Genomic DNA, 14,374 nt, shown 5'->3' with positions numbered 1-14,374 from the left:
ACCAGGCTGCTGCAGCCGCAAATGGCAGCCATCGTAGTGGCCGCCATTTGCGTGGCTGCTTTAGCATGATAGGCTACATAAATACTTATGTAGCCTATCACGGCAAAAAGCAGGGGCGCAAATGGCAGCCGCTACGTATTTATGTACCCTATCACGAAAAAGGCAGCCACGCAAATGGCGTAGCGGCCGTCATTTGCGTCGAGCTTGATCCAGGGACCAGCCAGTGGGGGCAGGGGCTGGGCGGGCGTCCGGAGAATCCAGACAGGCTGAGTTTGCACATCCCTAACTTCACATTTTGTGATAATATTTAATTTGCGTTTATAACGTTTAGAATTTCAGCTGTGTTCTATCCCAAAGGCTCAGTTTTATGTTACCACAAAAGTAACATAAAACAAGATAGATTTCCCAGAGTCCTTACAAGATTTAACAAAACTCAGGCACATTAATATCACTTTCCCTGGAATGGTTCTTGGCTCTTTTGCCGGAATTTATATTAATCTTGTCTGCCTGAATTTCAGCAAAACTGTTGTACTGCTGTAGCTTGCTCCTCAGTTTCTTTATTTGTTCAGTCCTGTGGTGGAATTCATATAAAAAACAGACACAAGGACTCCGCCCTCCCCACGCACAACCCCCCCCCCCTCAAAATTGATGTTTTAATGTGACAGAACTTGGCCTGCAGATTTTGCCTCACCCTTTCTTTACCTCCAATGGAAATAACAGAAGCCTTGGGTTTTAATCTCCTAAGCCTCAGACAGAGTCTGCAGATGTTTATTTATTTATTTTGATGCTCTTATATTGCTTAATAATACACTAAAACTCCTAAGCATTATAAAATCCCTGTTTACTGCAGCCACTGAATGCTGTGAGATTCTCCATTTCATTATTGCATGGGACCTCATTCACTTGTCTTAGGAAAGTTTTTCAATTTTGCAGATAAGTATAATTTTCTTTCTGGATCAAAGTAAATTAATGCAACCATTATCTTCCTTTGCTATACTTATTAATGACCACATATTTTCTCACAATAATTTTGAAAAGGTTTCTCTTTATTGGTACATATTATGCTTGCTCTGATCAACTTTGCCAGGGAGTTTAGCTAGCCCCATGTTAAAAAATGGCCTTTAGTTTTGGAGATATTTATCCATTGAAATGCACCAAAAATAAACTGCAATGAGAGATGTTCACAAAGCCAGTACTGTGGTGAGGCAGACAATGAGGTAGTGAGAAACAGTGTTGCCAGTTTACTAGATGAAATTTGGCTTGGGCTGCTTCTGTGCCTTTATTAGCTGCTTGATCTACAGAAATCAGCAGGTGAGGCTTTTCACAGCCCTGAGATAAGCAGCAGCATCTGATAATGTCTGCAGATCAAACTGCTGTTACAGAGACAAGTGCAGGGGCTGGTAGGGATGTACGAGAATTTCATTTCAGTTTGGAAATCCTTCAAACTTTCCCCACTTGTAATCCCAAATGTGAACCGGAACGCATTTTCTCGAGAAATATTCACAAATTTCCAAACTTGCAATCAGGTTTTTTAAAAAATGGCATTTTGAAAAATGTGGACATTAAAGTGCACATTAAGAAAACATTTTCATACTTTAGTCAATGGGGAAAATTGTGCACTTTTGAGAAATGCGCACAGAAATGCGCACTTTTCCCATTTAAATGAACCGAAAAGAACAGATCGCAAATGAGAACAGGAGTGGGACTAAATAGGTTATGAATGGAAGTTCAGAGGATCTCAGTGAATTCAACCAGCTTTGGTTCTCCCATCCTTAGTGGCTGGTAAACAATCGGACAACTTTAGTAACAAATCACGTGCCTATGTTCCAATGTCAATAAGGTTACCAAAATTTGAAAATATGTAAAGGGCCATGTGAGGTATTCTGTCTATTCATGGGGGATTTTCAGCTCCCTCCATTCCACTGGTATCCCCAGGCACTGTCTCCCAAAGGCCCCACCAAAAGTTGGCAGTCTTCAGATTGGCATCCCATGAAGACAGAGATAAGGTACAGAAATATGTTTGAAGGTGACAAAAAGAGAAAATGAGGGGTTGCAAGTAAAGCTATATGATGGAGAAAAAAAGGATGCTTATGTGTATAGCAGGGCCAGTGTCAAGGGTAGGCATGGTTGGAAACCTACCAAGGGGCCACAATCCAGCAGGGGCCCACTGTCAGAGCCTCTTGGAGTTGCTCTCCTCCTCCTCCTCCTCCTCCAGCATTGCAACCTGCTTGTTCACCTGCCTTCCACTCTGGCCCAGACTACAGTGGAGATGAGATGGAGGGGGAGCAGATGCTGCTGCCTACTTGCTCACTGACTTTCTGCCTGTCAAGCAAGCAAGTGGTAGCAATGATGAGAAAGAGGATGAGGAGCAAGAGACAATGGCAGTGAGAAAGACAATGGCAGTGAGAAAGACAATGGCAGTGAGAAAGTTGACTCACTGAGGGGCCACTGAGGATGTCTTGCCCAAGGGCCCTCTAAAACCTGGGGATGGCACTGCCTCCATGTATATAGCCAACATGGCGAGGGGACAGTGGAACCACACCACCTACCATGTCCATCTAATGTCTACACATTGTGTAGGACATCAACAAGGGACCGATGCATGTACAGCTGTATGAGCATGAGCTCTCCCCACCAGCAGGGAACCTGTGTGATCAGGTCTCCTGCTGGTGAGGAGAGCCTATGTACATATATGCACAGCTTCAAAGAACAAGAAGAAAGGGGAAAATGCAGATCTTCACCTGCTCGTTCTTAGCTGTTGGTCTCTCTTTTATATTGTTTTACATTTTAACATTTTTAATATGTGCCTGGGAAATACATTGGGTAACTTAGGGGTGGGGGGAGTGTGCCACCATAACTGTGGTCATGGGTAGGGGGAGGTATGGCATTGGGGAATTAGCAGGCCAGCGGGGGAGAAGAGGGACAAGACACCTTATGGCTATCCCCTCTTCTGGTTCTTCCCCCAGCCAGATCATTCCTCGTGGCCTTACCAGCTTGCCCTTGCATCTGGTGCTGCTGCTGCTGAATGCTAGGTCAGTCCAAAATAAAACATGGACTTATCCACAGTCCATGATTTGACTGTGGATGGGGGGGCCGACCTGGTATGTATTACTAACACCTGGGTTGGGAAACTGGGAAGGGTTACTCTTTCCCAGCTGTGCCCTCCTGGGTGCTCAGTGCAGCACCAACACTGACTCGAGTGTAGGGGAGGGGGGGTTGCTGTGGTCTATAGGAATTCAATCTCCCTCTCTAGGCTTCCTGTTCATTTGAGTGTAGTTCTTGAGTGTCTGTACGTTGTGTTGGGTACCTGGGAGAGATTAGGGATTCTGCTGGTGTCCTGCCTACCCCGCTGCCCATCAGACTCCCTGCCTGAGCTTACAGAGGTGTTTTTGGACTTGGTGTTAAGGACCCCTAGGATGATGGTTCTGGGGGATCTCAACTTCTATGCCTAGGCCGCAGTATCTGGGGCGGTTCAGGACTTCATGGCCTCCATGACAACCATGGGGCTGCCCCAACATGTCATTGGCCCAACGCATGTAAAAGGACACATGCTTGATCTGGTTTTCTCAACTGGGCAGAAAGATGGTGATCTGAAAATAGGGGAATTAACATCTGTCCCCTTATCATTGTTGGATCACTTCCTACTGAGGTTTAGACTCTCGGCAGCCTTTCCCCTCTGCAAGGGTGGGGGACCTATTACAATGGTCTGCCCCCAGAGGCTAATGGATTCTGATGGATTCCAGAGGGCTCTGGGGGATTTTCCTGCTGGTATGCCTGGTGCTCCTGTCGACGCTCAGGTTGCTCTGTGGATGCAGAGATGACTCGGGCAGTTGACACAATTGTGCCCAAGCACCCTCTCCCACTGAGCAGAGCCCAGCCAGCTCCTTGGTATACATGTCTACCCAGAAATTAAGTCCCATTGAGTTCAACTGGAATTACTCCCTGTGAAATTGCATATAGGATTGCATCCTAAAAGAAAAGAAAAAAACCTCAAAGAGGATCTTGGAGTGAGTTGAGCTTTGTACCCCTAGATTAACTGATTCTCCTAGTATGCAAGAAACACGTTACGTTCAAAACCTCTCCTGCACAAACTCAACAGAAATGATGTGCTCCTGCACAGCTCTTATTACTTAATGAAAAACATTCCCAGTGGACTGTGCTAAAATTCTCCAGCAGCGAAGAAGGGAGTCAGAATCCACCAGAATCCTGTGCAAACCCCATGGAAATGAACTAAGGAAGATCACTCCCCACCCCTCCCAACCCCGACGTTCTCTCTTTAAACTTAATTCTTCCAGCTTGCTGCTGAATGAAATCCAAACAAACAGGCTGATATCCATGAAAACAACCCTGTCCCCCACATTAGTCAGGGAGACACAGAAAAGGTTGATCTATTGCTAACACCCTGAGTTAATGAGGTTGTAAAAGAGAAAAAAAGCTACATATAAAGATGTCACCTGCCACCCACTGGTAGTCTCGACCTGCACAAATCTTTTGAAGCTGTGCTGAAGGTCTTACATTTTCCAAGGGAGATGCCTTTTGATTTTGTGTCCTACTTGGCTTGAATGACATATTGAGTGTTGCAACTCATGTCAGGGCAACGTTGGTTTACAAAAGCAACTGGAAATAACATGGAAAAGTCGGCCAAGCTGCCCTGCAAATTGATGCTGGGGGGGAGAAGAGAGACAGTTTGATTCTCAGTACATCTAAGGGAGAATGTAACAAGGAAGAGAGGTAGTATTTGCCATCATTTTTTGCACACTCCCTTAGATCTATTGTCCACATAGATCCACAATCCATGTGGACAAGGCTATGGTCAGATTTTGCACTTGATTTATTACATGCCTTCGAAGGCAAGTTTATCTTGCGAGGGGTGTGTGTGTGTGTGTGTGTGTAAAACTCTATTCCAAGGGTAGGCCACCTGGTGATGGTTTGGACTACAACACCCATGATCTCTGACCATTCCCATGCTGGTTGGGGCTGATGGGAGTTGTAGTCCAAAATATCTGGGGGCACCAAGTTGCCTATCTCTGCTTGCTAATCATAGCAAGCAGAGATCAGGCCAGTTTAGACATAATAATCTTTGTCTCATTAGCCATGCCTGCACACTCCTCCCTCTTCCCTCCTGCCTTTGTTTGTACACTTCCAGAGCTTGTCAAACCGTAGTTTCATGCTACATGTGAGCTGGGAAACAGTGGTGTAATCTCTTTTTACTAACCAGCTTATGAAACTGGGATCAGATGTGGTTTCACAAGCCCCAGAAGTTTTCAATTCCAGTGTGCAAATGAAGGGAAGGGGGCGTGGGGGAAGAAAAACATTTGGGCACAAGACTCATTCTCAGCCTAATAAACCATGGTTATTAGACAGCAATTGTTGTGTCTGAACTGGCCCAACATCTTTCCTGGAACTATCCCATTGTTTTCAGTGTACCTATGTCAGCCAACCTTAATTTGATTTATATATTTTTTACATTAGTATCCAAGGTGCTCAAGGTTTTTCATACTTTATTTTCACAAACTCCTTGTGAGGTAAGTAGCAGGTCCAAACTTACTCAGTGAGCTTCATAGCTGAATGGAGATTGAAACTAAGCTCAGGTTTGGACAACAAGCCACAGCACCTGCAGGCATCATATTGCATAACCAACCCCCGCTTGGGGGTTGTCGTGTCATGTGAACCCAGCAAGCATGGGTTACACAGGGGTTAAGCAACCCTCGCATAACCCTAAAATAGACCATAGGTTGTTTAACCCTCACATAAACCACATTCATCAGGTTCGCATCACACGATAACCACCAAGAGGAGGTTGTATATTCAAAATGGTGGCCACACATGCCCACACATGCTGCAGTGTCACCATGGGTTAAATAACCCACAGTGGACTGTCATGTCATGAGAACAGCCCCTAATTGTCCCAACATTTGGAAACACAGCTTTCCCCTGAAATCTTGAAAATCTTTGAGCCAGGTTTTTTCGAAACCAAAGTCAAGCTTGATAAATATTTGTGGTTTTTCCCTATGTTTTCCCTATTATTGTGGTGAAGAAGATATGATATTTCCTTTATGAATGCAAACAGAGTTAAGGCTACAATATTAATATAGTTACTATACCATTATAGTTGACCAATTTGCAATAGTAGGGATCAATTTTTATTTTGAGGATATCATCCGAGTCATGGCACTGATAGATACACTTTTGAATTATAATGCTCACTAGTGAGATTTGCCATCTGCCATCTGTATTCTTCTCCCCACTAGAGAGGAGCTGTTCTACTGTGTTTTCACCTTGATAGCCTTGCCTGTTTTCTTTCTGATAACTCCCATTGCTCTGATCAACTGTGCAGGGCCATATTAAAAAGGATGCAAAACCACCATGTGGAGGGTAGACTATATGCTTTCCAACCCTCCTGCCTGAAGAATAAAACGTAAAAACATGATTGCATGCTACATAACCTCAAATCATTAGCAGCTGGAACACAAAGGAAACAGAAAAGTACCTTTTGTAGTATTTAAAAAGTGCCACCACATTTCAGCTAGTCTGATGAAACTGGGAAGGCTAGTTTATCATTTGTGGCTAGTAATGCTTCTCTTATGATTGTGAAGGAGGTATGCTATTTCCTTTGTGTATGCAAACAGCATCATTGCATATTTGGTTAAGAAAAACAAGGGGAAAGTTCCCAGCTTGTATTTGATTTTGACTGTCTTTCATGACACACTGACCCAGTTTGCATGGCATGCCAGGCTCACTGGGGGTTATTTAACTCCTGATGAGCCACAGATCGTCCTTGAATATGCAAGCCCTGCTTGGAGTTCGCATAACCCTTGGTTTGCTATAGGGTTATGCAAAGGTTGCTTAACCCTCAAATAACCCTTGGTGGCCTGGTCCATACAACACAGGAACACTGAAATTCGGGTTGCATATTCAAAATGTCACCTGGCATGAGCCCAGTGTGTCGTCTGAACTGGGCCCATCAGTGTTGTAGTGAAGCCAGGGCTTGCATGGTCGAAGCACCAGGACTTTTTGATTAGCAGGGACAATGATGTCTTCTGCCCCCCACCCACCCCACCACCAGGCTTCTCTATTCCCTCTGAATTTAGCTGCAATCTGGGGGCGGGGGGATTTCCCAGCAATAACATATAGATGTGACCTATCCCTGTTGTACTTTGGAGGTGGTCTGGTGTTGAATAGGTAATTTAGACTCATTAGATTTATGAAAGACCTGCTCATGATGGAGATGAAAACAGCTAGAGGTGATTTGTTGATATGGATCAAAATGGTAGCCTGCATTTTTGGACTCTCCTTGGGGGCATGGCCATGGGGGCTCCACTTATGAGAGCCTCCGCTTCAATATTTACCACTGGACACAGTCCTGGTTCCTATACATCTCTTTTGTGGGATGGACCCAGAACAGTGGCTAGAGAGCAGTGGCAAGGGAAACCATGCAAGGAAGAGGGGTGGGGAGATGCCCATTGGGCAGGGCTTAGAAGTTAGAAAATGAACTGTGCAGGGGCACTGGAAAAAAAATACAGAACTATCTGTGCCTGTTCAAGGAGCTCATTTGCGATTTCCTCATTGCATACACTGAGACCTCAACCAGAACTGGGAAGAATCAGCCTGGCAATATTTGCCAGCAGCATGAAAGGAAAGATCCTAAACGTTGTTCATTATTTTTAGCCTTCCCAATTGCAAGAAGCTTGCTTGGTTTACTTTACTCCAGTCTTCCTTGCTTCCAGGTACCTGTGATGTGGGTCACCCTGAGCCCTTTTAAATGTCTGTTTATGTAAGATCTGGATTGCATTATACACATGATGACTGCAGAACGAGCGTTAATATTTGGTGTGGCTGTGTACAGGCTTCAGGGCATGTAGCTTTAATCCTGGTTACAGTGTTATGACAGTAAAAATGGCCACATTTCATTTTTGTTGTGGGTGGAGAGTTGGGGGAGATGTTGTAGCCTGTATTGACTTTTAAACTCATTATTTCTGTATGTAATACAAAGAATTTGCCACCATAATATATGAAGGCTACTGTGATGGTGAGGTGTAATTCCTGGCAATTTCTTAACCGGTGTTAAGGGTTGGGCAGGGAAAAGTTTCCCCTGTAACCCCTGTCCTCTTGGACATACATTTCCTCAACCCATCCCCTGCCTGCATTAATAATACTGAAATGCACTGATGTTACCTGTAGTTAATACTAACTAAGGCTCTCTCTTAACCAACAGCCTCAAACTTTGATATCAAATCCTGGTTAAGAGGGTTAATGGTTTAAAAAACTGGGCTCAAGTAATATTTAACTGTGTTTAAGGCTGAGGAGAGTGAAGGGCTTGGGCAAAGGATGTCATTCCAACTCCAATTCCTGATCTCTTCTGGTGAGAGGTTACAGCATTATTACATCATCAGCTCTAATCTTGAAATAAAGACAGTAGCAGTCTTAGGTCTCAAAGGAATCTAAACTGGGAATACCAAGAATTATCATGAAATGGTAAGGCAGAAAAGAATTACCCTGGCATCATGAGAGAAAGGGTTCACATTCAGTGAATATATGGGCTTCCTGTAAATCATGGGGAAAAAATTGCACCATCTCTATTTAAAAGGAATATAAATTTAAAAAGAAACTAAATAGCTAGGAAGGAATAGCAGAAAGAACAGGGTTGAGGGAACCTGTATAATACAGATCAGCAACTGGAGGCTTGCAGTCAAATCTGGCCTAATAAGAAGCGCTAAGTGCCTCTCCACCAGGTTGCCAGCAGAGGTAGAGATGTGAGTGGTGTGAATACTGGCTATGGCAATGGGACTCTCTGGCCGTCCACTTAGGAGAATGGGTGGGGGGCTGCCCCACCACACTCCATCCTCTCCACAGATTGTTCCCCCTGTGAAATGAGATGAACAGAAGAGGTAGGGAGAACAGAATCATGACATAACAGTATCTTGTTGGCAAATGGGAAAAGGGTATTAAACATGGCAGTTCCTTTTAAACTAATAGCTGATTGGCTTTGCAGTTAGGAGATGCACAAATACAGCAAATGGAATCTTACCATCTACAGCCAGTGAGACAATGTCTTGGGTATCTTCTATTCCGTACATGACATCACAGCGGTAAACCCCAGCGTCACTTGCCCGCAGTTTCACCATAGTCAATGATGCATCCCCAATGTCTTCTGGGTGGGTTGGAACGGACACTCTCCCTTTATAGCCTTGCCCTATCTTGATATTCCCATTTTGGGCCACCAAAACTGTGGTTTCTCTTAGATCTTTTCCGCCTTTGTCCTGTTCAATCTTTGACCACTTAATACGGAGAAATTCAGCCGTGTTGTAGTAACTAGGAGGCAGAGTCGGCAAGGTCGAAAAGAAACATGGGAGGATGGCTCTTCCAGCAAGCGAGCCCTTCACCGGTGGGCTTTTTTCCACCTTAACTGGAAGAGAAAATACCATATTAGACAGCCAGCAAAAGCTGATCTACATGACCAGAAACAACAAGACCCTTTCTATTAGCGCACCTCAGAGCTCCACCAGTAGTGTAAGTGAGCAGGAGCTGATAGATATGAAGTACAGAACCTTTGCCAGCCTGGTGCCTTTCAGATGTGTTGGACTACATGCAGTCTGGGGAATGCTGGAAGGTGTAGAACATATTTGGATGGCACCAGGTTGGGGCAAGGCTGCATTATGATGTTCTGGTTCGAGCTTTAAACCAAATTCCATCACAGAACTTAGAAAACAAATATATTATGAACGTTCCAGAAAAATGTGTATTTCACTCTCACTGCTGGTCAGTCCTAACACAAACTCTCTTCAGAAGGGGGAGAAAGATTGTGTTAGAGTGATTAAAATCTTCTTGAAATGCCAGGAGGAGATGTGACCTTTGGGTGCATTGGTTCCAGGAGGCAAGACTAGCCCTATGGTGGCCAGGTGTCCTCTTTTACAGAAGATCGTCCTCTACTTGAAGGTGCCCTCTATTTGAAAGGCTGTTCTGTCCAATTCCAGTTTAAAGATAAAGAACCATAAGAACTGTTTCCCATCAACAGTTAACACCCAGACAGCAGACTGAACAGGCAGGCATATAGGTCACCTGGTCACAGAAGACAGCAGGGTGAGATGTTCTTTATTTCTATTTAAATTATAATTACTATTTCTAAATTTACATCTATACCTGTAATTCAGCATATGCAAATGTTATGCAAATCACTGTCCTCTTTTGTCCTCTTCTTTGGTGATGCTTGTCCTCTTTTTTGGTGATTCAAATGTGGCCACCCTAACTAGCCCACACAGCCCCATGACTCCCTTGTGTGTGCTTGTAACATGGGAGAGGATTCATCTGAACACACACAACCCCTCACATTGCCAGTAAAAGAAAGCACAATATCAACACCACTAAAATTCAGCACCCAACTCTGAGCCCAGTACAAACTGGCACTGTGGGCCCTCTTCCCCACCATGAAAAGCTAGCCTGGTATAAATTTGTAACATGGGCCCCTGCTCCTTCTACTAAATGTGAATCGGAAGATCGCTTAGGGTGCCATACTATGCATGTTTAGAAAGAGAAAAAGCCTACAACTCCCAGCATGCCCCAGCCAGCATAGGATGGCACACTTAGTCTACTTTGGCATTTTTTGATCCCTTTGTTTAAGCTTCTTAAGTGTCTAGCTGCCTAATTTTTATTTTGGGGCAGACATCGCAGTTTGGCAGCTTTCCCTATCCTGGTGCCCTCCAGATGTTGTAGAATACAATTCCCAGCATTCCTGAACACTGAAAATGCTGCCTGGAACTGATGGGAATTGAAATCAAAAGCATCTGGAGGACACCAGGTTGTGGAATGCTGCAGTATAGCATGTATGCATATTAATTACACACGAGTGCACTGACAAATGCTCTTTAGACACTGTTCCCAGATCCTGAGATGTAGTGTCAGTTCTCCTATGCACTCTGGAGACCAGAGACCTAACTCATTGCTTACATACATTCTGAGACCTGTAAATCTTTTCAGCAGCACTGGCTCAATGCAATTCAAATTATTATGCCAATTGTCATTCCCTCCTGCTGTCACAGCCTGTTGGCTGCTCTTGCCTGTACACAGAATATGCTAGATGGAACACTAGATCTTTGGGAAGTATAGTTTTTGAGACAGCATGTCATATAGGGTAGTCTAGTCCTCTCTGTCTCTGAAACTACATGCTCTAGAATTTCCTATATAAACATTTAAACTCCCTCTCCCCACCCTTTCTCTCTGTTCTATGGAAAAGACTAGGCCAGCCGCTCACTGTTCAGAAAGTTGCCTCTTCTGTTCTAAAATTGCTTGTGATTGGTTCCAGCAAATCGCACAAGCAAGGCTGGCCCTGCCATTTGGCAGAGTGAGGCAACTGCCTTGGGTGGCATATGCTGGGGGTGGGGAGAAGTTGCAAGGTGTTGGAAGACAGAGCTGACCTGCTGCCCCCAGGTGTGGTGAAGGGCACAATCCTGTCACCAGTGTTGAAGTAAGACACAACTGCCAGTTTCATTTGGCTTCTGTACATGGAATGCAGGAGGGGCACCATCTTGTCCTTTGCCTCAGGCTGCAAAATGTCTTGGGCCAGCCTTGCTCACAAGATCTAAATACCACATATAGATCCAGGGAAATAAGTTTGTATAAACACTCTCAAGTATGCTGTACGATTTTGCTTCAATGTCGTCCCTCACAGTAATGGGCTTGCAGCCAAGGCTGGGCCCCCATTGGAGCTCTGGGTCCAAGTAAAGTATCTTGCCCTCAATGTTTGGGCCCTGCTGATACTACACAAATTCAAGATATAAGTGTAAGATATGAAGAGAATTTTGCTCAAGCAAATGAACAGATACTGTGGCCCTGACCTCTTAGCCAATAACATTTGTAGACCAAGAATATTGTTGAGGTTGGTTTGGGTTAGAGAAGAATAAATGATCTTTAATTCTAAGCAAGAGTTAATTTATTTTTATCATGTATCTAGAGGAAACTGCCACTTTTCCTTTCTTTCCAGGAAAAATACTTCAGGCTGTTAGTCATTCCCTTTTAATTATTTCCTTTCCAAAGTCAGAGCTTACCATATCACTGAAATAAAACATCTTTCAGGATTTGTGGGGAGGAGGGAGAAATCAAATAGGAAGTGAAGCACATGGATGGTCCCTGTTTGATTAAATGATGCATACCACAGTTTTGTATATCTCCAGCTGCAAACACTTTACAGCAAATGTTTCCATCCAACAATAAAATATCCTTAAGGGTAATGCTGGCTACTGTTCATCTAACCTATTTGCAGCATGTCTGGAGACAGAACGTCATGTTTGCTAACACTGTATACCAACCCTTAATCCATCATTGTTATTTCATGTAGGTGGACAACCTTGGATTCAAAAGTGAGCTGTACCCTTACTCTGTTAAAATCTTTTCAAAAATGTGAATGTATTAATTCCAAACAACTAAGAAACATAAATATATGTAAACTAACTGGCTGCCAACAGTGCAAAATGAGAAATGAACACTGTCTATACAGAAAAGTTATTTAACTGTTTTAGTGTCAGTTGTTAATATGTCCTTTCTCTTTTATATGCTGAGACGTATAGTGTAAATCAAGAAGATATATTTTATTGGACTAATATATGTGGGTGAGAAGGAAGAAAATTAAACATGCAGGGATGGAATGACAAAGTCGATTACAGAGGACCCTTCATCCACCGAGTGAAGAAAAAATGAAATAAGAGACTGCTGAGATTGTACAGTGCTAATAATGATTCCATTAGTATGTCAAACATGGTCCAGTTTGTGTGTGTGATATACATATATATGAAGCAATTGAAAAAACAGGAATAAATGTATATTCTTTAATTTTTATCAAATGTTTCAGCTTCCATAACATGACGAAGGTGGAAGCTGAAATGTTTAATAAACATAAAAGAATATGCATCCTGTTTTGCCAATTGCTTTCTAAGAAATATAGATTCTTACTGCAGTTAGTCGCATCCCTCAGGGATCCTGCATCTGCCTGACTGTATTGCTGTTTAGTTGCTTTGTTATTTTAGTTGCTTTGTCTGTATCCCCTGGTAATGACTGCTGTTTCATGTTCTTTCTATCTTCAGTAACCTTGATTACCCAGATCAGCTGGTAACTTTGATTAGCAAGCACAAGTGGTTATCTAAAAACCATTGTCATAAAATGTAGCCTCCACAATTACACAAGCCATTTCTTTTCCAGTCTAGAACTCCAACTGAAATAGAAAGAGAAAAAAGGGGTGTTCAGAAAACCCCAGCCATACATTGAAAGAATGTGTGAGGAGGGATTGCACAAGTTAGCCCTTCCCTTGCCGTGGGCCACAGCCACAGTCCCCGCCTGCCATCCACGTAGGGAAAAGGTATATGCTACTATGTACACATGTATATTAACTGCTCCTCCATGTGTGGAAAGACCCTGATTGGGCCAAGCTCCTTCTCACTTTCCCATGCAGCCAAACATGAAGCACAGCTTCCAAATCCCGGGAAGTACTAGTTCCCATCTACTCAGCACTGGTTAGGCCTCATCTGGAGTACTGTGTCCAGTTCTGGGCACCACATTTTAAAAAGGATGCAGACAAGCTGGAGAGGGTTCAGAGGAGGGCAACAAAGATGATCAGGGGACTCTCCTATGAAGAGAGGCTGAAAGAACTGGGCATGTTAAGCCTTGAGAAGAGAAGACTGAGGGGAGATATGATAGCGCTCTTCAAGTACTTGAAAGGTTGTCACAGAAAGGAAGGCCAGGATCTCTTCTCGATCATTCCAGAGTTCAGGACACAGAATAATGGGCTCAAGTTACAGGAAGCCAGATTCCGGATGAACATCAGGAAAAACGTCCTGACTGCTAAAGCAATACAACAATGGAACCAATTACCTAGGGAGGTAGTGGGCTCTCTCACACTGGAGGCATTCAAGATGAGGCTGGACAGCCATCTGTCAGGGATGCTCTGACTTAGATTCCTGCATTGAGCAGGGGGCTGGACTCGATGGCCTTGTAGGCCCCTTCCAACACTACTATTCTATGATTCTATGTAGAAGGTGGGGCTTTCACTGGGGGCAGCAGTGCACATCAGCAGCAGGGGCAAGGTTAGCAGATGCAGCCCTGCAACCTCGCTCCCCCATTCTTTCAAGGTGTGATTGGGGGGAGGGGTGTCATGTGAACCTCCCTAATTTAACTATTTCTAATGATACATACATCCCAATACAGTTTTCCCCTTAGGAGCACTTTCTGTTTTAACTTGTAGAACAATCAGCTGAAACATGTAATTGGAGGAGGGCGGTGAACAGAATACTGAGTCATTATATTTGTGCTTCTTTCCAAATCAGTAATTTCCTGTAGCAGTCCACACTACTTATTGAGGAATGATTTGTTGCCCCTTTCTGCTGAAGCA

General features: G+C 43.8%; 1 protein-coding gene across 1 annotated transcript in view; it reads right to left on the bottom strand.

The window, feature by feature from the left end:
* The window catches only part of VCAN (versican), a 193,032-nt gene that overhangs the window by 140,269 nt on the left and 38,389 nt on the right, over window positions 1–14,374 (bottom strand). Inside the window, exon 3 of the mRNA XM_084833608.1 lies at window positions 9,029–9,406. Coding sequence (XP_084689734.1) covers window positions 9,029–9,406 — 378 coding nt within the window. The remainder of the gene's footprint in view (window positions 1–9,028; window positions 9,407–14,374) is intronic.

This window comes from Heloderma suspectum, chromosome 2 (genome assembly GCF_057233095.1).
Source record: "Heloderma suspectum isolate Gila_16-S chromosome 2, 16-S_ref, whole genome shotgun sequence".
NCBI classification, from domain to species: Eukaryota; Metazoa; Chordata; class Lepidosauria; order Squamata; family Helodermatidae; genus Heloderma; species Heloderma suspectum.
Note: the sequence above shows the minus strand (reverse complement) of the source record. Positions and strands in the feature narration are given on the sequence as shown.